The sequence below is a fragment of the Gossypium arboreum genome, chromosome 1 (genome assembly GCF_025698485.1).
Source record: "Gossypium arboreum isolate Shixiya-1 chromosome 1, ASM2569848v2, whole genome shotgun sequence".
In the NCBI taxonomy this organism is placed as follows: domain Eukaryota; kingdom Viridiplantae; phylum Streptophyta; class Magnoliopsida; order Malvales; family Malvaceae; genus Gossypium; species Gossypium arboreum.
In genome coordinates, this window is record NC_069070.1 from 122,358,861 (window position 1) to 122,382,421 (window position 23,561).

General features: G+C 30.6%; 2 protein-coding genes across 3 annotated transcripts; both read left to right on the top strand.

Moving 5' to 3' along the window:
• The first annotated feature begins 1,940 nt into the window (after positions 1–1,940).
• On the top strand, positions 1,941–5,839 carry LOC108480469 (uncharacterized). The gene is made up of 4 exons (XM_017783485.2): positions 1,941–2,354; positions 3,352–3,983; positions 4,595–4,792; positions 5,507–5,839. Exons 1-4 carry the CDS (start codon positions 2,090–2,092, stop codon positions 5,549–5,551), a joined length of 1,140 nt encoding a protein of 379 aa, XP_017638974.1. The 5' UTR covers positions 1,941–2,089; the 3' UTR covers positions 5,552–5,839.
• Positions 5,840–6,856: 1,017 nt separating this feature from the next.
• On the top strand, positions 6,857–11,537 carry LOC108480516 (monosaccharide-sensing protein 2-like). 2 transcript variants are annotated; one of them, XM_053031954.1, is made up of 6 exons: positions 6,857–7,316; positions 7,473–7,556; positions 8,475–9,041; positions 9,258–10,198; positions 10,568–10,755; positions 10,856–11,537. In XM_053031954.1, exons 1-6 carry the CDS (start codon positions 7,250–7,252, stop codon positions 11,283–11,285), a joined length of 2,277 nt encoding a protein of 758 aa, XP_052887914.1. In that variant the 5' UTR covers positions 6,857–7,249; the 3' UTR covers positions 11,286–11,537. The 2 variants fall into 2 exon arrangements, with proteins under 2 accessions (XP_052887914.1, XP_017639030.1); XM_017783541.2 differs by having other exon boundaries at positions 6,858–7,316; positions 7,444–7,556.
• Positions 11,538–23,561: the final 12,024 nt, after the last annotated feature.

Consider the following 23,561-nt stretch of genomic DNA (forward strand, 5'->3'; position numbering starts at 1 on the left):
AAGCTGGTGTTTACAGGCTTGCACTTTCAGCCGTTGATTAAGTCTATTTCATGAGAGATGAACGGCTACGATAAATTAACCGGGTGATTTTTTTTTTTGACCATCAATTAAGCGGGTGAATTTAATAAAGTGAATTTTTTTTTTCAACTTTTGAATAAATATATATACGATGATCGTGACCGTCCACCTATTCACTATACTTCCCGTCTACGATTACGATTCCCTCGCTTAAGAAATAGGATTTAAAAGGATGGTTTAACAGTCAATTCAACTCTTCTTACTTTATAATTTTTATCTTAATTCGCAATTATTATATTTTACAAAAATTAAAAAATTAAATTCAGTTATTACTAATTAAAATGGCTAAGCTACATAAATAGTCACTTGACTTATCAATTTATTTATTTTAGTCTAAAATTGTTAAAATGCTAATGATTTGTTGACTCGCTCGTTAACTCGATGATATGTATTTTTTAACCATTATTTTAGTTAAAAATTACATGCCATGAGTCAACAAACTCTTAACATTTTAATAGTTTATGGTTTTAGACTAAAAAATAAATTAATAAGTTGGGTGATCATTTTATAAAATTTTAAAGTTAGATGACCTAACAAGAAACTTTCTAATAATTAAGTGATCATTTATGTAGTTTTCTATTAATACAATATACAAAATATGTTTAAGTAATAAATATAGATTATTATGAAATTTAATTTAAATATTATTAATCGTGTTAAAAAGAATAATGAGAGTAATTTTAAATAATATATATATATATATTAATATTATATTTGAGGATGATGACTCTAACATATAACTGTTACTTTTATTTTTATTAAGCTCAGCATTAATTAAAAATTAGTTATTATCCATCTACACATATTTAACTTATAAATTATTTAATAAATATCGCCGATAAACCTTAATTAAAGTAAATTACTTTTAATTTGAATTAATATTTTATGATAATAAATAATATTATTTTAAAAATAAACTATAATTAAACATATAACTTCACTTTTGTTAAACAATGTATTTATTATATGTTTAATTATTATTTGATTCACTAATTATATTTGAATTATACACTATCGATTGCATTAGATATAAATTCATAATATTATATTTATAAATTATCATACAAGTAAAAAAGTAATGGTGTTAGAACCAAATTGGATTAAGAGCATAAATAAAAATAATTAATCTTATCAATTTGACAGGTGCTATTGTGAATGGTAAAAACCAAAATTAGAATACAAAAAAAAAGTGTTTAATCAGTTGAACTAGTTTATGATTTTCTAAAATATTATTTATTATTGGTTTCATTTTGCTATTACTCCTTGTACTTAGAAAAAGTTGTGAATTTGATCTCTATACTTTTATTTAGTTATTTTTAATCATTATACTTTTTAAAATTTAAAATTTTAGTCCTCACTAAACAATAATAGTTAAATTCATTAAGTAAAGTTCTGTTATTTTCAAAATTTGATGTGCCAAATATATTATTATATTTGTAATGTCATGTCAGCTTATTATTTCTACATATTACTCACTAAAATCCAATTAATGGATTAACTTGCGTTAAGACTGAATTTTAAAATTCAAAAAGTATAGGGGCTTAGAGTAATTCAATTGGAGAAGAGGGACTAAATCTACAACTATATGAATAGTACATGACTAGTAATTGAATTTAACCAAACATATTTAACTGCTACTATTAGGGTCAAGACTAAAATTTCAAAATTTGAAAAGTAAATGGACTAAAATTGACCAATTCGAAAAGTACAAAGACTAATAGCAAAATTTAACCTTTATTATTTAACTATTGTTGAATGAAGTCAATGATTGGGCTGCTTTACTATTGGGCTAATATTAAGGAAAATTAATGGCCTATAAAAACTTACCCCATAATGGAACCTCAGCTTTAATTTTTCAGTTATAAGCCCAGGTCCCTGTATGTATTAATTGCAATGGCTGAGATTTCTTATCATTGTTTTGAACTAGCAAGCCATTGATGTTCTGAGACTAAGCTGAAGATAAGGTAATAATAAAAGGGTTCATCAATCAAGGATCATCAGAAGGTTGAAAATGGCATTATCAGGACCAAGCACTTTAATATCCCATAACAGAGCCGTTAATTGCTTAGCTTTCTCGTTGCCAAAGCATGGGAATTTAGCAGTAAATCATCAGCAACTCCATTCGAGGATCAATTTTCATTCATTTTCGGACCCTCCGTACGTTCATCAGAGTAGAAATGGTGGAAAATTTACCCCATCTTGCTTAGCGAAGACTGTTGTTTCTGATGTTGAGGTTCACAACTCCGATTTCACCACAGATGCTGCTGCTGATGATAGTAAGTTTGTTATTTATTTGTTCCTTTAATTTATTGTTTTTCATTATTTTTATGCTTAATTTAATGTATGACCCCATCAAAATGAAACCCAGTTTAGAAACTTTGCTGTTTTTTTTCTCCTTTTGGTTCCCTTTTTCTATTGAACAAGTTCATTATTTCAATAACTTATTTTAAGTATTAGTTGGAACTTGGAAGCTATGTTATAAGTGTCGGATATAATTAACTCAGGCGGTGGGGTATTTTCCATAAAAGTCATGAAGTCGAGTTCAACCATGTACGAATTCTTTAATTTGCCATGGTTTCTCCTGTTCAGGCATTCGAGACGTTCCACTTCGTGGACTCGTCAAGATTCTCGATAGAGTGGAGAGACAATTTTGTCAGGGACGATACCATACTTATTGAGGTTGGACTCTCAATAAAAAAAGCGAGCTCAAGTGGTAGCATTCTCCTTCATGAGCATATAGGCCATTGGCTCGAGTCCAACCGTGCACAAACTCTTTAGTTTTCACAATTTTATCTGTTTAGGCACTATGAGGTGCTCTGTTAATCCACAAGGCTTTTGGTAGAGTCAGGGGATAAAACTTTGGTTGGAGAAACTACCGGATTTGTTGAGGGTCTGACTGACCCCTCAACCGTGTCCAACATGAGTATTTATCCAATATGGTAATGGTTTCTTTCCCTAAGTTTTTCGTATTTTTGGAGGATTCTTTAAGTTTTTCGTATTTTTGGAGGATTCTTGAAGCTGAGCTTTCCTCTATTACCATCCAATAGAAATGATGGATAGAAAATTAATGAACAGGGTCTCAACTCTATGATTAAAGGATTATATATTATGCCTATGTCCGAACATGTATCAGGTGTAGGTGTCATATATGAATACTCCAAGAAAAATGAAGATTCGGAGCAATATAGGCCAGAAGACACAATGAATGTAATGTTAGTGTTGTAGATTGTAAATTGTGAGCGAAAAATTGATATTGTTCTTTCATTTGTGAAGCTTGGTCAGAATTTGCTAAGAATGTATCAGGTGAATGGGATGGATTTGGAGCTGATTTCACCATTGAAGGGAAACCAATTGAACTTCCTGAATCTGTAGTACCTGAAGCTTACAGGGAATGGGAAGTCAAGGTTTATGATTGGCAAACTCAATGCCCTACCCTTGCTGATCCAGTGGAGAACACCATGACTTACAAAACTATAAAACTACTCCCAACCGTTGGATGTGAAGCCGATGCTGCAACACGATATAGCATCGAAGAGAAGAACATCGGGGGTGTGGACAATGAAGTTTCTGCCTTTGCATATCATTCTAGTGGATGTTACACTGCTATCTGGTCAGTTGCAGATAAAAATCTGTTGGAGTTGGAGCATTGCTTGATTAATCCTCGAGATAGGGAGTCTCGTGTGAGGATTATTCAGGTTTTTCGAGTCGGTGGTACAAAGTTCGTGTTACAAAATGTTAGGGTCTTTTGCGAACAATGGTATGGTCCATTTAGGAACGGTGATCAACTTGGTGGATGTGCTATTCGTGATTCTGCTTTTGCCTCAAGAGCTGCTACAAATGCCTCTGATGTTGGTGGTGTATGGAAAGGGTCTAATGCTGTTGCCAGTTTTGATAGTTCTGGTGATGTGAGTGTAAACATTCCTTCACTTTTTAAGCTTTTTTTTTTTTGATTTTTTAGATTCAAATTATGCTTTTAATATCCTTTTGTTTTATCTATAACCTTGTTGGATGTGAGCGTTAGGTACGTGTATGTCTTGGAAGATTATAGCCTTATGCCCTTATTAGAATGTGCCTTGGGTACGGGTTTTGAATATGAATACTAAATAGATGAGTGAACATTAGCTTGGCATTCTCCCTTTATTCGAAACTGAGTAATGATGAGTGAATATTAAATAGATGATTTTCTAAGAATTATAGCTTCAGAACAGTTTTTTTTGACATTGTCACCAAGAGAAGTTTATTGTGTATATTCCTACGGGCTATGTTACTCGGATTTGAGTGTAATTGCTGTATAAAGCTATATGTCCAATATGGTTATGTTCAATTTCACTTTTTTTATTTATTGAAAGGGTCCCTAGAGGGTCATATCATTATCTCATATTGACGTGTGGGTATGCATCTATATAAGTATTTCAAGAAAAATGGAGAGTCGGAGTAACATATACAAGATTTTGACGAATAGATTGTTATATAGTCTGATCACTGTTAATTGTGAACTTGTTTTTAAAAACTTCAGAACTGTCTTGAAGAGCTCAAAGATAATGGGGTAATGAAGTCAATAAGAGATGGAAGCAATCTCATATTGCTCCCTAAACAATTATGGTGCTCCTTAAAGGACAGTGGAGGTGAAACTTGCGGTGAGGTGGGGTGGCTTTATGATCAAGGATATGCTATTACATCAAGATCTTGCTTCTCAAGTGAGGGGAAGTTGAAAGTAAGTTTTATTTACAACTTATGTATGCGTGTATGCGTTATCATATGTTCTTAGACAAATAAAATAATAATTACAATGAGACATGACTGCTACCTAAATTTGTTTGTGAAGTTTTTTGTTTCACTAACAACGTACAGAAATATGATTCAATTTCATGATATATCGTACTTACCAATTGTCAAGAATAGTGCTATCCTGCATTAATTGAACTCTAGATTGTCTATGGTAAGGGACAAAGTTTGGAATTTAATATTGGGGTTAAAATAAAATTATAAAAATTTGAGAGGTCAAAATTTAAAATTTTACTGTAAAAGGACTTGAATTGAATTATAAATAATGATAAATGATTAGAAGTATTATTCTTTCATTTAAACAAAGGGAGACAAAGCCCCTATCTATTGTCTATAATTTTATATTCAAGTTGAGTGCCCAAGATTGCTTGTGTCTTTATATTCAAGTTGAGTCACTTTACCTATTGCTAATTGATTTTATATAGAATATTTAACTTGATATATAGTATCAGAGCTTGAAATTTTGTTATTCTTGTTATTATAACATGTTTATTTTACTTTTAAAGCGTATAATATGATAAATTTATTATATCATATAAATTATTAGTACATGGTATACGATAACTTCTTAAACATGACTATGACATGTGAAATGGATAGATCAGGTCATATTTGTCATAATAATACTCTATTTATTTTGCAGGAAGTTTCTATAGCTCGTGAAACTACAGTTTTGGAAGGTGTATAGCAACAGAGGATTTAAATAAGTTTGTAATTTTATTTACATCTTAGTGAAACTTAAATGACACATTTACTTATAGATGAAGCTAAATTAAATCTCATAAAAATTGAAAATGTCTATAAATATTAAATTGTAAAAATCTTTCTTGTTTTGGTTCTACAAATTTTATAATTTACAGTAGTCCATGCTGGTTGTTGTAGGTTGATGATACTTTAAGAGGTTCTTGTATTTGTATTTGATATTCGTGTTTAATGTATATTTTTTTATATCATTTGATGTCAAGTCATAGAAAAATCTAGTAATTTTCTTTTAAATATTTATGACTATTGATTCAATTTTAAAAAAATTGGTTTACTTAATTTTTAGAAATCTAAACCAAACAAACTTCATTCTAAAATTGAAAAATCCAAATGAAATCCATTTAAAAGACATTATTTTTATTTTGAAAATATCAAATTATTAATTTATGTTGTTTATTACTTTTAAAGGGATTTAGACTCCAAATAATTAATAAAAATGGATATTTAAAAAGAATGAAAATTTAAAATTATTATAAATTTAAGATTTGAATATAATATGCTAGGGTTTAATAATTGTGTTTATTTTTTGGGTAATAGGGTTTATAATTTTAAAAATAAAATATAATATATTTTACAAATTTGGGTGTGCAGATATGATTGTATAAAAATCAATAAAACATAAATTATTCAAAACCTTACATAATATATTTAAGTTTTCTTTAAGTTAAAGTATGTTTGAAGGATGTACATTTTATACATTTAATTGTTAAAATCGTTAAATTTTTTTATTAAATTTATATTTATTATAATTTTAAATTTTAATACTTAGCATGCGAAAGTCACAAGCTCAATTTGTATATTTCATAAATATATATTATTAATTCATAATAATAATATAAAAATATAATATTTATGAAAAATTAAAATATATAAAATTATTAAAAGTATGTCAGGAATGAATTTGAACAAATTATTCTCCAAATTTAAAAATATTTAGACAATCAATTCTCTAGATTCATTTTGAAATATTTTTATATTTTTAATTTTCTATAAATTATTCAAAAATATTCAATGTTTCAAAACAGAAACCATCGCTATCATATTATTGATCTTTAGAATCATGTCAACATATTACTACTAAAATATTTACAAAATTAAAATTTAAAGTTTAAATACCAATTAAATCTAAAAGAAAATTAATATACAAGTCACGAGTGATAAAATATATATTAACCCAACTTTATATTTTGATTCAAAATATCATTCTTTATTTTTCTTTAATATCTTAAGAAAACAAAGATACAGTCAATGAGTCAATCCAACACGGCATATTCTTCAACCTCACTCCTCCATTAATTAAACAATTAGTTTTCCCACTAATAATTTTCCCATCAAAGTTCTTTTCTTCTTTTCTCTCCACCTTATGATTTAATTTTCTTTCACCCAATCAAAACAAAGGAACTTGAAAAGACTGGGGAGCTAATTATGCAATTATAATTTATAATGTTCTCCTTTTTGGTTTGTTTGTTTGTGTTTTTTTACAAAATTTCGATGGAGACCCAAGGAAAGATACGTTTCATTCGAATACGTGCTAGATAAAGAGAGAAGTGTAAAAGGGCAGGTGGCTTAGTTTCAAAAGCCCCAATAATAAGCTCTTCTTTTTTTTTTTTTTCTTTGTTGCCAAATGTTTATGGGAATTTGCAGTGAAGAAGCTTTATTGGTCATTTCTATATCTGCTTTTGCTACCATAGGTAATTTGACCCTTGTTTTTTTAATTTGCTTTTTTTTTTCTTTTGATGGTTCTGTATGGAATCTTTGATAACTAGCTTGAATCGTTTTTTGATCTTTGATTTGGGTTTTTCTTTGTTTAACTTTCAGGGTACTTGATTTAGTGCTCACTTTTTCAGTAATAATGGGTGGACCTGTGCTTGTAGCTGTTGCAGCAGCTATTGGTAACTTTTTGCAAGGATGGGATACCGCCACCATTGCAGGTAATTTACTCCTTTTCAGTTCTTCACTAATTTCAGAGTGGTATAAACTAGATAAAAGTAACATAGTCCTCTACTAAAAAAAACAAATTAGTCCCTCTATATTTAATCAAAGAGCAAAGTCTATTTTTTTATTTAAATTTTATCCATTTCTGAATGACAAGATAACCAGAAAATTATTGCTGGGTGCCATTTGTAACTTATTCTCCAGTTTTTAGTAGTAAAAACTGTAATGTACAGGGATTAATTTATTTTTTTTAATTAGAGAGCATGCAATATAATTTGACTCTTAATACTTGTATATCACGTCAATGCCAATAAATAACAGTGTCAAAGCAACATAGGTCATATACATGTAGTCCAACATTGAAAAGTTCCAACCATTTGGTCTAAAATAATCTTTTTTATCTAGGTAAAAGTATCATGAAGATCCCTATATTAAGATTTAGATTACATTTTATCCTCTTTACTTAAAAATGATAAATTAATCCTTACATAATAGATCAAATAACAAACTGATTCTCTTTGTTAAAAATTTCATTCTCTTTTGGTGTTAAAAATTGGTGTGAATAACTAGATAGTTACACGTGACATGCCACATATACCTCATTCTGACATACATGGACTGATTTTTTAAAAGTAGAAATAGATGAAATTTTTTATGAAAAAGACTAGTTTGCTCTTTGATTTGATTAATGTATAGGAGTTAATTTATCCATTATTTTGAGCAGAGGGGATAAAATACAGTCTTAATCCTAGTACAATGACCTCTATGCTACTTTTACCTTTTTATCTATCAAATATCTATGGCAAACTTCATTTTATGATTAAATTTGGATTATATATATATACATACAATACATATATATACACACACGCTTATATATATACCCTCTTTGTCATTTTCTTTTTTTTCTGCAGGTGCTGTTTTATATGTTAAGAGAGAGTTCAAATTGGAAAGTGAACCAACTATAGAAGGCTTGATTATTGCAATGTCTCTTATTGGAGCCACCTGCATTACTACATGCTCAGGATACATATCGGATTGGCTTGGCCGCCGGCCATTGCTAATAATCTCATCGGTCTTTTACTTTCTTAGCGGTATCGTAATGATATGGTCTCCTAATGTTTATATCCTACTTCTGGGAAGACTTATGGATGGCTTTGGAGTTGGTTTGGCTGTAACACTGGTCCCGGTTTATATATCTGAGACAGCACCACCAGAAATAAGGGGGTTGTTGAATACCCTTCCACAATTTACTGGTTCCATTGGAATGTTTCTTTCATATTGCATGGTTTTTGGAATGTCGTTATCAACAATACCGAATTGGCGATTGATGCTTGGAGTTCTTTCTATTCCTTCCCTTGTATATTTTGCATTAACTGTGTTCTTCTTGCCTGAGTCACCGAGATGGCTAGTAAGTAAAGGGCGAATGTGTGAGGCAATAAAGGTTTTGCAGAGGCTCCGTGACAGGGAAGACGTTACCGGTTAGTTCATTAGCATTCACTCTTTCAAGTTTTCATTTTTTTCAGTATGCACATTGTACTTGCCACCTGTATTGTGTTTGTGTTTGTGCTCTGTTCATTTGTGCTTGCCAGAACTCAAAAAAAATAGGTATTTTTCGAAAGAATATGTGCTCTTTTTATCTATTTGATGAATGATGATGCATATTTAGATTGTACTGATAGTACTTAGATGAACAGCTGAGATGGCTTTGCTAGTTGAGGGGCTCGGTGTTGGAGGTGAAACATCAATAGAGGAGTACATAGTCGGTCCAGCCAATGAAGACATTGAAGACCCTGATATATCGTCTGATAGAGATCAAATCAAGCTATATGGACCAGAACCAGGTCTTTCATGGGTAGCCAGGCCGGTTACTGGACGTAGTACCCTTGGTCTTGTGTCTCGGCATGGAAGCATAGCTAGCCAGAGTGCCCTTGTTCCTGTGGATCCTGTTGTCACTCTCTTTGGAAATATCCATGCCAAGCTTCCCGAAACAGGAAGCATGCAAAGCGTGCTGTTTCCACACTTTGGCAGCATGTTCAGTGTGGGAGGTAATCAAGCTAGACATGAAGAGTGGGATGAGGATGAGAGTGTCATTAGAGAGGGCGAGGACTACCTGTCTGATGCTGCTGCTGGTGATTCTGATGACAACTTGCATAGTCCTTTGATTTCTCGGCAGACAACCACTGTGGAGACAGGCATTGTTCCACCTGCACAAGGAAGCTTTGCAAACTTGAGACTAATTAGTTTAATGCAAGGAAATGATGGAGAACTGGTTGGTAGCACAGGGATCGGTGGTGGTTGGCAACTGGTTTGGAAATGGTCCAAAAAAGAAAGCCAAGAAAAAGAAGAGGGATTTAAAAGAATTTATTTGCGCCAAGAGGGTACCCCTGGATCTATACGTGGATCACTAGTTTCTTTGTCTGGTGCTCTTGCCCCTTCGGACAGCAAGTATGTCAAGGCTGTTGCTTTAGTGAGTCAGCCGGCTCTTTATTCCAAGGAGCTTATGAAGGAGCATCCGGTTGGACCAGCTATGATCCATCCAACTGAAACTGCGCAGGGTCCAAGTTGGAGTGATCTCTTTGAACCCGGAGTCAAGCATGCTTTACTGGTAGGGGTGGGAATTCAAATACTTCAGCAGGTAATGTCGAAAGCCTTACTATAATCTTCTATTAATCTGCTTGTTCCATTTCCGGAAACAGTTCGTATAAGCTTTCCAGCTTGTGCTTGCTGAATTATGAAGTATTTTTATAAAGTTCTTGTTTCTCATCTTAAAATCATTTCCTTATGGCTGCATTACTGCCTGCTTTACTGTTTTCAAAGAATATTACTGTTACGGTATAGGGTTTTTGCTTTACTGTTCGAAGAGTAGGCCTTCTTGATTTTTTGACCGAACTCCTGCGATCTCTTATTACCCTCTGTTGAAGCTGATGCACTAATGTGATTGGGGTATAGTACTGTTGCAAAGTTATTTTCCTACTCTTTACGATCCTTCGTTTTTCAAATGCAGTTCTCGGGTATAAACGGTGTTCTATACTACACTCCGCAAATTCTCAAGCAGGCCGGAGTCGTATTTCTTCTTTCCAACATGGGAATCAGTTCAGCTTCTGCGTCACTGCTTATAAGTGGTATTACAATTTTGTTGATGCTTCCAAGTATAGCTGTTGCAATGCGGCTTATGGATATTGCTGGTCGAAGGTAGATTGAATTTTTTTTTTTCCGTGTATTTGGAGTATCATATATCCGAGTTCATGTTGAAGCTCTATCAACGTTTGTTCTTTGCTTCCTGTGCATGCAGGAGTTTGCTACTCACTACGATCCCACTCCTGATAATATCTCTCCTCGTATTAGTCATCGGAGCCATCGTTAAAATGGGGAACGTCACGAACGCTGCATTATCAACCATTAGTGTCGTGCTCTGCTTCTTTTTCTTTGTTATGGGGTTTGGTCCAATCCCAAACATACTCTGCAGCGAGATCTTCCCAACGCGTGTTCGTGGCATTTGCATTGCTGTATGCTTTCTTATCTCCTGGATTTGCAACATCATTGTCACATATTCACTCCCCGTACTGCTCAAATCTATCGGTCTTGGTGGCCTCTTCGGCATGTACGCCGTTGTATGTGCCGTATCGTGGGTGTTCGTCTTTGTCAAAGTTCCTGAAACCAAAGGCATGCCTCTTGAAGTCATTATGGATGTCTTCTCTGTTGGTGCAAAAAGAACATCTTGAAGGAATATATGTGTGTTCAAATTTTTTTATTAGGTGTCTGCAAATAGTCTTTTGATTTGATTTAGGCAGAACAGGAAAAAAAAATATTGATAATGATATAAAATTGGTTAAATTCTACTGTTATTCTCTGTGTGGAAGCTGAGTATTTAGTTTTATATTATAATTTGGTTATTTTTAGTTTTTGTATTTTGTAAAATTTCATCTTTGAACTTGACAAATGTAAAAATTATAATAATACATGTAATTTTATAATGTTTTGTATACAATTAAGGTAAAAAGACATATGTACTCATTCTCAATTTCGAAATTGAGCAAATTGGTTTTAAAAATATTGGAGCAATTTAATCCCGATCAATTTCAAAAGTGAGTAATTAAGGATAATTAATCACAACGTTAATATCTTTCGTCAATTGTATATATTTTGTTTAGTATAGTAACAAATTTAGCTTTTGATGTTTATATATTTTGTAATTTTGACATTAATTCTAAAAATTTTAACAAATTCAGACTCCACATTTGCACAAATGTTGCAGGATAAATTTGTTAAATTAGGATCAAATTGATAGAATGCGTAAATTTTGAGAGCTAAATTTATTATTGTACAAAGCTAAATTATATACAATTGATGAAAAATATTAATGTCCTGATTAATTGTTTTTAGTTGCTTACTTTTAAAATTAATAGGGACTAAATTACTTTAGTGTTTTTGGAGGGACTAATTTACTCAATTTCAAATTAAAAGAGATTGAAGAGATATTTTTACCTATAATTAATATTAGCAAACATTATAGAATCTATAATAATATTATAATTGTTATACCCTTTTAGGAATCAAAGTTTTCATATGGCCAAAAAGCTTTCGACAAAGGACTTGAAATGTCTCTTAGTTAATTTGAAGATACAAATATATTTCTATATGCAAAATTTTCAGAAAGTCTAATTTCTTTTCAATTAAACTTTCAATTTATTGTTTTTGATTGAATTTCTTGTTTAACAATTAGTTTTGTTTTGGCGTTTGAGAAAATTTCGTTGCCCTTATAATATATAAATATATACACACATTGCATGTGTTTCTTTTATTCAATTACGAACATTGCCTAAGGTTGCTTATTGCGATTAGTTTACATATTTATGGTAATTTGCTTATTGGTAATATGCTGCATCATCCCTTCACTAATTCTTCTCATTTTCTATGTTAGCATTGTCTTTTGCGTTGTTTTTTTTTTTATTATTTTGAACGACTTTAGCCACCTTTTTCTTAAAATTTCGGTCTGATGTTGCTTTCTAAGCATCACCGGGGGTCTACCATGCCATTTTCTTCTTCAACCCGCCGGCAACTTCCACTTTGGATTTTGGAGAAGCTGCAATTTCATCAAAATCTACATCAGCTAAGGCGGAAGTTGGCCCCTCCACGCTCTGGGAATCATCTCCAGCAGAGCTTTTAAAGTTTTCAACGAGTTTAGCACCCCTAAACTCAAAAGTACCTCTTCGGCTTCCGGGGATGCTACCTCATCAAAAGCCTTCTCGTCTTGTCCTACTACAAATTGGATCGATAGCACCAAAGCCAATGAGAACATAATGAAAGAAACCTTTGCCAACTTTTTTATTTTCTAAAAATGTTTAAGAAAAAAAGTAAGATATTTTTTTATTGAAGCTTAAGGATGAAAATGAGATGAAATTGAAAGGGCTTAAAATGAGATATTTTGGGCGAATTTAAGGGCCGTAGACTAGTCCGACGCCTAATAGCTATACACGGTACAAGCTGCACAAGTGAAATCCATATAGAAGTATACTATCTTTATTTGATGTTGATTAGAATAAGGTGTTTTAACCTTACTGCATTACTTTTATTTGACTTTTATTAGAATATGGTTTTACAAACCTATATATAGATGTAGTCGTCTCTCCTCTTGTATTATTTGAATTTGACATAGTAAATTTTCTTCTCTTTTGCCCGTGATTTTTTTCAAAAGGGTTTTCATGTAAAATTTATGTGTTATATTTTTCTTTCTTTTCTTTGCGATACATTGCCATTATTGACATTCTATTTTATTGACATTCTATTTTCACATAGACCAACATGTACAATCAATTATTTAAACAAAGTGGGATCTCAATTGCATAATTTGTAAATTGAATTTTAACAAGCAAATATACTAAAAGCTTCAATTGAACATTAATGCAAGTGACAGGGTATTTAAAAGGTTATATTTGAAAGGGTTTTAGAAACCATTTTATTTAAAAACAAATGATTAGATCTAAATCGTAATGTAGTAAAATGTTGGAAAACATCATTTTATAAGGTTGAAAATAGTATAGTAGAGTAATAATACATATAATCTTGTTTAGGAAGATTCATTAAAACATCATGCATCTCTTCATAAAATCATCATCATTTAATTAGTTCACAGGCCACCCACTATTTACGTAATTTGTCCAATTTTATATTTCATGCATACTAGACTCATGATTAATTTCCAAATTTCACATAAAATATATAAAACTTACCTTAATAACCAACGACTCTTCAAACTATGCTTATTAGTTAGTCCAACAATTACTCATACAATTCATCAACCATTCATAATCTACTATTCAATCATCTATCTGAAGCAGTAATAAAAACTCTAAATCAAACCGATTAAAGAGTTATTAATGTCCAATTACAAACCATTAACAATTCAAAGTCTAAAACCCTCTAAAATTAGTCCCACATTGCCTTCCTTATTGAGTTGGAAGCACATTAAACATACTCAAGGTAAATTGCCTTGCTTTGGATGACTTGGTAGCTTACTTCTCCTCCTCGTTTCAGCTATATCCTTGTGTTGTTAAACATAAAAGAGTGTGAGCTTTTTCAAGCTCAGAGAGTGATCAAATATTTCCACAAGTAGTCACAATATTCAAAGTTAAAGGAAAGCATACTATCACAATTAGTCATGGTAAGCAATCAAGCGTAATTCATGGCGTTCTCATTGATATGTTGGCACAATGTGATCATGAAGTATATATACAAAATATATTACATTGGATAATCGAATTTCCAAATACGACCAATATAATGTGTAGCATAAAGCTATCACCCACCAAACACAACAAAATATACCCTCCCAACACAACAAAATATACCCTCCCAACACATACACTTAAACATGTATACTTACTATTTTATGCACACTGTCACATATCACACAACTCATGTTCATATCACATTTTCAAGTCTCATATCATATTCAATCATAAACACATAACATTTTCATTGTCATCTCAATATACATCACATAACATATCACATTTATGGATCATTTGCAAATCATCATTAGATTAAGAAGAAACACTTACTCATTGAACTTAGTATAGGTGATTAGGCTACCTAAGCTCCCCTTTAACACTTTGATTTGTGCTTAATTGTAGCACACCAAACCACTCACCTTACTACCTTGACTATAATGGCAGAAGCTCAAATAAGCCATTGTTTGCCTTTGTCCTTGCTTGTAGAACCTCCCAACGAGTCTGACAGTTTGCATTCACATTAAATACATTACAAAAACATTATAAACAGCCTCAAACACATTTAAATCATATAAAAAAATAAATACCACAACTCATCTATCATGCTTATTGAAAACTAGCTAGTTTTCCTGAAATGCGATTTCACCACTCAACTCTAGTTTCTAAACCTTAATTTTGATTCCAGACATCCTAAATATAATCTAATTACAGATCTAAACCATCAATTTTACCCAATTAAACCAATCTAATTTTTTCGAAAAAATCAAGCTTATGTAATTTTAAAAAAGGGGAAAACATTCAAAAAAAATTAAGCTTATGTAATTTTAAAAAAGGGGTGTAATAGCCTGAATTTTCAGTGGTGTCGGAATAGTGATTCGAGATCACTAAATCCGACAAATGAGTAGAAAATATTAATAATTTAGTGAATATAAGTTAAGTGTGAAGTTAGGAAAATTTTTGAAATAGCGAATAGTGTACTAGAAATAAAAAAAAAATTTTAAATTAGAATCGGAAACGAGATATCGAGAGTTTGAAAATCCTTAAAACGAGCCATAAATATTTTTATAAATATTTATGGAGTGTTAATAAGTTAGTATTAAAGTTTCGTCAAGAAATTTTAAAGTTTCGATAGTTAATTGAATAAAAAGGATTAAATTGTAACAAATGTAAAATTATGGGAAAAGATTAAATAGCTTAAATGATAAAAGAAAGAGGGTTTAAAAGGCAAATAGACCCAGGTCTATTTGGGCTGGACGGCAAGGTGCATGAAATCGCAGGAAAATTGATGAATTAAGGGCAAAATTGGAATATTGCAAAATTTACTTAATAAACTAGGACTAAAGTGGAATTATCTAGAATTCTCATTATTTTTCTGCATTCTCATCAGCAAAAACACCATAGAAGGTTTTTCTTAAGCTGGTTTTTCATATTTTTACTGCAAATCGAGAACCCGAAGCAAGTCGAGGAAAAGAAAAAGTAGCTGATTAGTCCCTAAATTTTCACAAATTTTACAAATCAACCCAGGTAAGTTCATATGGTTGAAGTTTAATGATTATATGTTAATTTTATGAATTATATAATGTATGATGAAATATATTTATTGATGAATAGAAAATAAAATAACAACTTGAAAATCGAATAAATGATCAAATTGAGTGGAATGTCGGATTTGAGTACTTCTGATCAGTGACAAGTGATAAGTGGTAGCCTCAGCTACACTTATCTGATCAGTGATAAGTGACAATAGATAAGTGGTAGCTTAGCTACTCTTATCTGATCAGTGACAAGTGATAAGTGATAAGTGGTAGCTTTAGCTACACTTATCTGATCAGTGACAAGTGATAAATGTGATCAGTGTAAGACCGTGGCAGGACTATGATTTTAAAAAGTGATAAGTGATCATATGCAAGCCCATAGTTATACTATGGCAAAGTGAAAGTGAAGTACTCAATTTTCCTTTACCATTCCCTAATTTGGTTAAAGAATGATATATGACAAATGGGCCCAAAAGAATTAATGGAAATGGATAAGTGGTAGTGAGTTTATATAGGGAACTCACCAATGACCGTGATTGACAGTGAACTTAATAATTGTGTATATAGTATAAGTGTATAAATATTTGGTAAGATTTATGTTTTATGCCTATGAACTTACTAAGCTTTTATAAGCTTATTTGAGTGTATTCAATGTCTCTTGTAGATTGACGTGGAAGTATACGGAGGATCGGATCAACACAGAGGATCACACTATCCAGATTATCTCCGTAGCTTTTGTAAATTTCCTTTTGATTTATATGGCATGTATAAGGCTTGGTGATTATATAAATATTAAGACTTGTTTAATGAATATACATTAAAGTAAAGAATGATGAGTAAGTTAAATAGTATAATTATAATAGAAGTATAATTTTGTATTAAATTGATTGAAATGAATTGGTTGGTTGGATTGGTCTCGGTTTTAAAAATTGCAGGAAGGTTAGATATTTATAAAGGGTTATATTGAGCAAAAAAAAAACACTTTGGGATTTTGCGAAAAATCCCTATGGTTTCGATTTAATTCTAGTCTAGTCTCGAAGTATGTTTTGGGCTTTGGAGGCCCATCTAAAGGACACCATGACATGTTTTAGTAAATAAATAGTATTTAACTCGTATTAACGAAAAATTAATTCGGTAAACTCCGGTAATGCCTCCTACCCTATTCTGGCAATGAATACGGGTAAGGGGTGTTACAAGGGGAAAACATTCAATTTGCTTAAATTCAGTAAGGATTGCTTAAATTAAGATCAAATACCTTTTAACTAGATAAAAATGAGTTAGAAACCACTTTAAAACCAAAGCTTAGCTAAGAAATACGAGATCTACCATTTTCAAGCTAAAAATCAACTTAAAATCAAGTAATATATATAGATCTTGATTAAATCATTTAAATCTCGAATTGAAATAACAACTCACTTAGTTTAATCATAAAAAGTTAGAATCTCACCTTAATTTTGCAAAATCAATGAGCTATGGAGCTAATTCAAGCTAAAATTATTATACTCAAAGATGTTGAGGATGATCGTTGATGTGTTTTAAAGAAAAAAATGTTATGAATAGTATACTTATTTAAAGCACCTACACTATACAAAATTTTGAATATTTAATCTTTTAAAATATTTTCCTCGACTTTTAAATACTAACTATTTCATATATCTCAAGAGTGATAGTTATAGTTTTTCAAAGTGATATTAGTACAATGAGACTTGTATTTGAGTTTGTGACAAATTCTTAACACATGTTGTGAAAAAAAAAAAAAAACAATATCATCATATCGGTACTAAATTATTAAAGCCCAATTGCCATAGATTTTTAATTAGAAATGGGCTTGAGGACTTAAATTGCAATTAACCAAAGGTCCAAAATGGAAATTAAACCAGTTTGAAATATGAGTTAGTGCTTTGTGATGGAAGAATCCACTTATTTTGATTAATGATAGATTAAGTTAATAAATTTTGATTAAATTTGGTTAATTAGATGATTAAGGATTTGATTAAAGTATAAATATAAAACTTTAGTGGAAAATTGTTCATCTTTCTTCTTCTCTGTCATCCAAAGCCTAAAAACCTAAAAAAAACCAATTTTGAAGCTCAATCAATTCAGTCCCTATTTGGTAAGCATGTCCAAGTCTTTTTCTTGTAATTTTTTTTTGAGGTCGTGGGAGCTTGATTTACCAATTTGTAAAACTGTTGAAGTTTTAGAAAATTGTCATTGTTGATTTCTTGAAGTTTTAGGTGTTAAATTGATAGAAATTAAGTTTAGTTTAAGAAAAGGATTAAATTGTAAATCTTAATTGATAGTTTTTTATATTAGGAAAAAATTAAATAAAATTTAAAGCCGAAAGTAGGAATAAGAAATAGGGGGTCACTAATGAGTAATAATGAAATTGAATTTCAATCCACAACTCTAAATTTAAAGTATGTTAGTTTCAATTTTAGGGACTAAATTCAATAAATTAAAAATTTTGTATAAATTGATAATTGATTGGGAATTGGTTGATTACTGATAGTTCTATATGTTTTATGTCAATCCATATCTAACGTCGGCTTGGATTCGTTGAGAAGGAAAGGAAAATTGAAACTCGTTAACGAGTAGCTCAGAATTTTGGTTTGCATTTTTATGATTCGAGAACCATTTCTTTTCTACATGCTTATATCACTCTACATTATATGGAGTTGGAGGTGAGTTATTGATGATTGCTTGAGCTAAATTGATATGATTTATATTAAATATCGAAACAAAGGCTAAACTGAATAGAATAGAAAATTGCATGACTTACCTGATATATGAAATTGTTATGAAATTAAGTTGGTATATGTTATATTGTATGTTGAATTGATAAATTAATGACGAAATAAGCACGATAAAGCATAAATTGAATTGTATAAAAGAGGAATTAAAAGATTATTTTGTAAATTTAAGAATATTAATTGCTTAAAAAAATGTCATCTACTTTATTAAAATGAAAAATAAATATATCTATTGGGAACGTGTATATAATTGAGAAAAGAAGTGACAAAAATGTGCGAACAAATGTAAAAGTAACTTTTTTATTTTTAAAAGTAAATTACTGCATGACATATTTTACAAAAACTATGGATGTTGCTTTTATTATTATTTTTGCATTGTTTATATTATTTTTAATGGCTTTAGCCACCTCTTTAAAAAAAATTGGGTCTATGTTGCTTTCTAAACATTATCAGGGTCCACTATGCCATTTTACGGTTCCTCCTGCCTGCAGATTCAGTAGCAACTTCTACTTCCGATTCTGGAGAAGCTGCAATCTCATCAGCTAAGCCAGAAGTTGGCCCATCGGCATATTCAGTAGCAACTTCTACATCCGATTCTGGAGTAGCTGCAATCTCATCAGCTAAGCTAGAAGTTGGCCCATCCACACTCTGAGAATCATCTCCAGCAGAGCTTTTAAAGTTTTCAACGAGTTTAGCTACCCCTGAACTCAAAAGTGCATCTTCGGCTTCTGAGGATGCTGCCTCATCTAAAGCCTTCTCGTCATGTCCCACTACGAATTGGATTGAGAGCACCAAAGCCAATGAGAACACAACAAAAGGAACCTTTGCCATCTTTTATATTTTTTTGAAAAGGTTAAGGAAAAGAGTAAGATATATTTTTATTGGTGCTTAAGGATGAAAACAAGACAAAATTTAAAGAGTTGAAAATGAGATATTTTTGGCGAATTTAAGGGGCCGTTGACTAGTCTAGTGTCTAATAGCCATACACAACAAAAATATATATAACTTCTCTCAACATTTTTGATAGCCATGTTTATCACTGTTATTGGTGGTTTAAATTTACTTCTCTTTGTTTCACTTGAAGACGTTATGGGTGATCGTTGATGTGTTTTAAAAAAAACAAATGTTATGAATAGTATACTTATTTTAAGCACGTGCACTATACAAAATTTTGAATATTAATTAAGGTCAATTAATATTTTAAATATTTTTCCTCAAAACTTTTAAATACTAAATATTTCATATATCTCAAGAGTACATATATAGTGTTTCAAAGTGATATTAGTACAATGATACTTGTATTTAGAGAATATATAAGACAACTTAGAAATCTAAATTAAAATTGATATTTGAGTGTGTGACAAATTCTTAACAAACATTTAAAAAAAAGCAATACCATCATATCGGTACTAAATTATAAAAGTTCAATAGTTATAGATTTTAATTAGAAATGGGCTTGAGGAATTAAATTGTAGTTAACCAAAGGTCCAAAATGGCAATTAAACAATTTTGAAATATGAGGTAGTGCTTTATGATGGAAGAATCCACTTATTTTGATTAATGATAGATTAAGTTAATAAAGTATGATTAAATTAAGTTAATTAGATAATTAAGGATTTGATTAAAGGATAAATATATAACCTTAGTGGAAATTTGGTCATCTTTCTTCTTCCTTGCCGTCCAAAGCCTAAAAACTTTAAAAAAACCACTTTTTAAGCTCAATCAATTCCGTCCCTAATTGGTAAGCATTTCTAAGTCCTTTTCTTGTAATTTTTTTTTGAGATCATGGGGGCTTGATGTAGCTAGCCCATGTACCAATTTGTAAAACTGCTGAAGGTTTAGAAAATTGTCATTGTTGATTTCTTGAAGTTTAGGTGTTAAATTGATAGAAATTAAGTTTAGTTTAAGAAAAAGGACTAAATTGTAAAGCTTAATTGATAGTTTTGTATATTTGGGAAAGATTGAATAAAATGTAAAATTGGAAGTAGGAATAAGAAATAGGAGGTCCCTAATGAGTAATAATGAAATTGAATTTCAACCCACAACTTTAAATTCAAAGTTATGTTAGTCTTGATTTTAGAGGCTAAATAGAAAAAAGTAAAAATTTTGTATAAATTGATAATTGATTGGGAATTTGTTTATTATTGGTTGTTCTATATGTTTTATGTCAATCCGTATCTAACGTTGACTTGTATTCGTTGAGAAGGAAACTGAAATCAAAAGTCATTGACGAGTAGCTCTGAATTTTGGTTTGTATTTTTATGATTCGAGAACCATTTCTTTTCTGCATGTTTATATCACTCTACATTATATGGAGTTTGTAACCCTAAGCCCGACCTAGGCGTTATGACCATATCTATAGATGTTACCAACTCATTCAAAAATCTAGAAACCATTTTGCAAAACTTATAAAGCTAACATGAAGTGAATAAAACTCCAGTTTATTTGAGGAAAACTTCATTTTAAATAATTTATTAGTTTTGCCGACGATCACTTATAAAATTACTTTGTTTTGCGTGGAATTTCTTAGTTAAATAAAGTTTTGGAAACGATCTGATTTTGAAATCCAACATTTGCAGATAGGTTTGGTATCATCTAGAAACATTTAAACTATTCTAAATGTAAAATAAAAATAAAACCGGAATTAAAAATAGTTCCAAAAGTCTAAAATAGTCCAATGAAACGAAAATAAATTAAACTAGACAAAATTTAAAGAAATGCAAAGCAAATATGTAAAATTGAGTTTCCATCACACCGATTCGTCCTATGGCTGAGGATTACCTGAGAACCAAACAAACAGAAATTGAGCTTACAAGCTCAGTATGTAACTCATTACATACAATAAATTAGATACACATGCTTAACAGATTACGAAGATGATATAGACATCGATGCGTAGCAGATACATATTCAGATGCATATCAGTCACAGATTCAAATGCATAATAAATACAGATTCAGATCTTACCCTTATTCGCTACACACTATCTCCGACCATCCCTATACACCAATTAAGGTATTAAATACCCATCTAGCCCTACAGACCGCTAAGTGATCATTTGTCACTTTACAGAATATATGCAGACTAGCTGCAATATCAAAATGCTATAACCCTTCAGAAACATATATATGTGGATGAGCCACCAAATACGACATATAAATTATGTAATGACCCAAATTTTAAGGTCATTGGAAAAGTGAGTTTTTGGGTCTTCGATTTTGGAAATTAGATTCATAAATATTTATTAGAAATATTTACGAAGTTAAGTGAGAGGTTAATTAGATTTTAATTAAGTAAATTTAGTTTAATTAGGGTTAATTAAGTATATGGACTAAATTGAATAAAGTGTGAAGGTTTAATTATTAACTATAGAAAAGTCAAAGGACTAAATTAGCAAATAAGCCTTATGTGACAAGTGTGTGGTAAGTATAAATACATTTGTATTATTATAATTGGTACAAATGTATGTAAATAAATGTATTTACTTATTATTTAAGAAATTAATAATTATAATAATATAATAGTTAATAATATAATAAAAGAAATAATAAAAGAATAAAGAAATAAAATAAAGAAAAAGGAAAGAAAGAAGGACGAAACAGAACAGGGAAAGAAAGAAAGAAAAAGGGAAAGAAAAAAAAAGGAAAAATAGGGTTTTAAGGTTGAAGCTTTAAGTGGTAAGTCAATTTAATCCTTTTTCTTGTAATTTTGGTGTCTATAGAATCTTAGGAAGAAATACTATTTGAATTTTGTTGAAATTTAGAAAGTTATTGAATTTTGAGGGGTTGATTAAGTTGAGTGAATGAAAGAATTATTGGTTTAATTGATAGAAATTCAAGTTAGAAGTGGGAAAAGGATTGAATTGTAAAGATAGATATAAGTTTTGTTATAGTAGGGATTAAATTGTTTAAATTGTAGAATTGATGTTTTATATTGAATATTAAGAGTTGAAACTTGTTTAAAGTAGGTATAAAATGAAATTTATAAGGTTATTTGAAGAAAAAGAATGGTTATGGTGGTAGGACCTAATTGGAAATATAGTAAAAGTTACATGGAAATTAAAGAGTGTGTTATTAAATAACATATATTGATAATTTTAAATGTTAAATTTTATGTAGCCAACGTAGCACCGGAAACATCATCAAAAAAGGGAAAGGAGAAAGTGAACGAGGATATCGAATAAACCCGAGAATTTCGGTTTGTATTTCTATAAACTATGCTTAATAATTTAATAAATGTAATTGTTATATCTTTTTAATTAATTAGTATGTATGATAAATACTGTGATAGAAAATTGTTACTGTTTCTGTATTAAAATGAAATGATTCAAATACCCTATTAACAGTGTCGGGCTAAGTCGGATATAGTTGGCATGCCATAGGATTGGAAGTGTTCAGGGATATTCCGACTGTGTATCGATAAGACACTATATGTGTCGACTCATCGTGATGCTTCGGATTCGTTCAAGAGGTACTTCGTACTGATTATGATCATTCTTCGTTATTGTTATCATACCTATGGTGTATTCCGATTTCGGTCGATGAAACACTGTATATTATCCCCGGTGTGTCGGTTGGATCTACATATCCGTTTAAGTCCGAGTGATGTTAATAAAGGTAAATGAAAGTACTGAAGACTGTCTGATATCGATTAAGTGACTGTGATTGATTTACAAATGTTTAAGTTATCGAAAGACATGAAGTATAAATATATACGAATTGCTTACTACAGGGAAGAGATGTAAAATGAATGTAAGGGATAAACTATCTGTATCGAGTAATCGAAAGATATCTTGTTATTCTTGTATGATCTTATTGAATACAATTTTATTAATAAGTGTTATTGTAATTTAAGAATAATTGAATGGTAATTTATAAAGTTCTTATTGTTAGAATTTATAGTTATGTTTTAAATGCATGTTAAGTATTGGTTTATAGAAATACCACTGAGTGTATACTCAGCGTACGGTTTGTTTTTCTGTA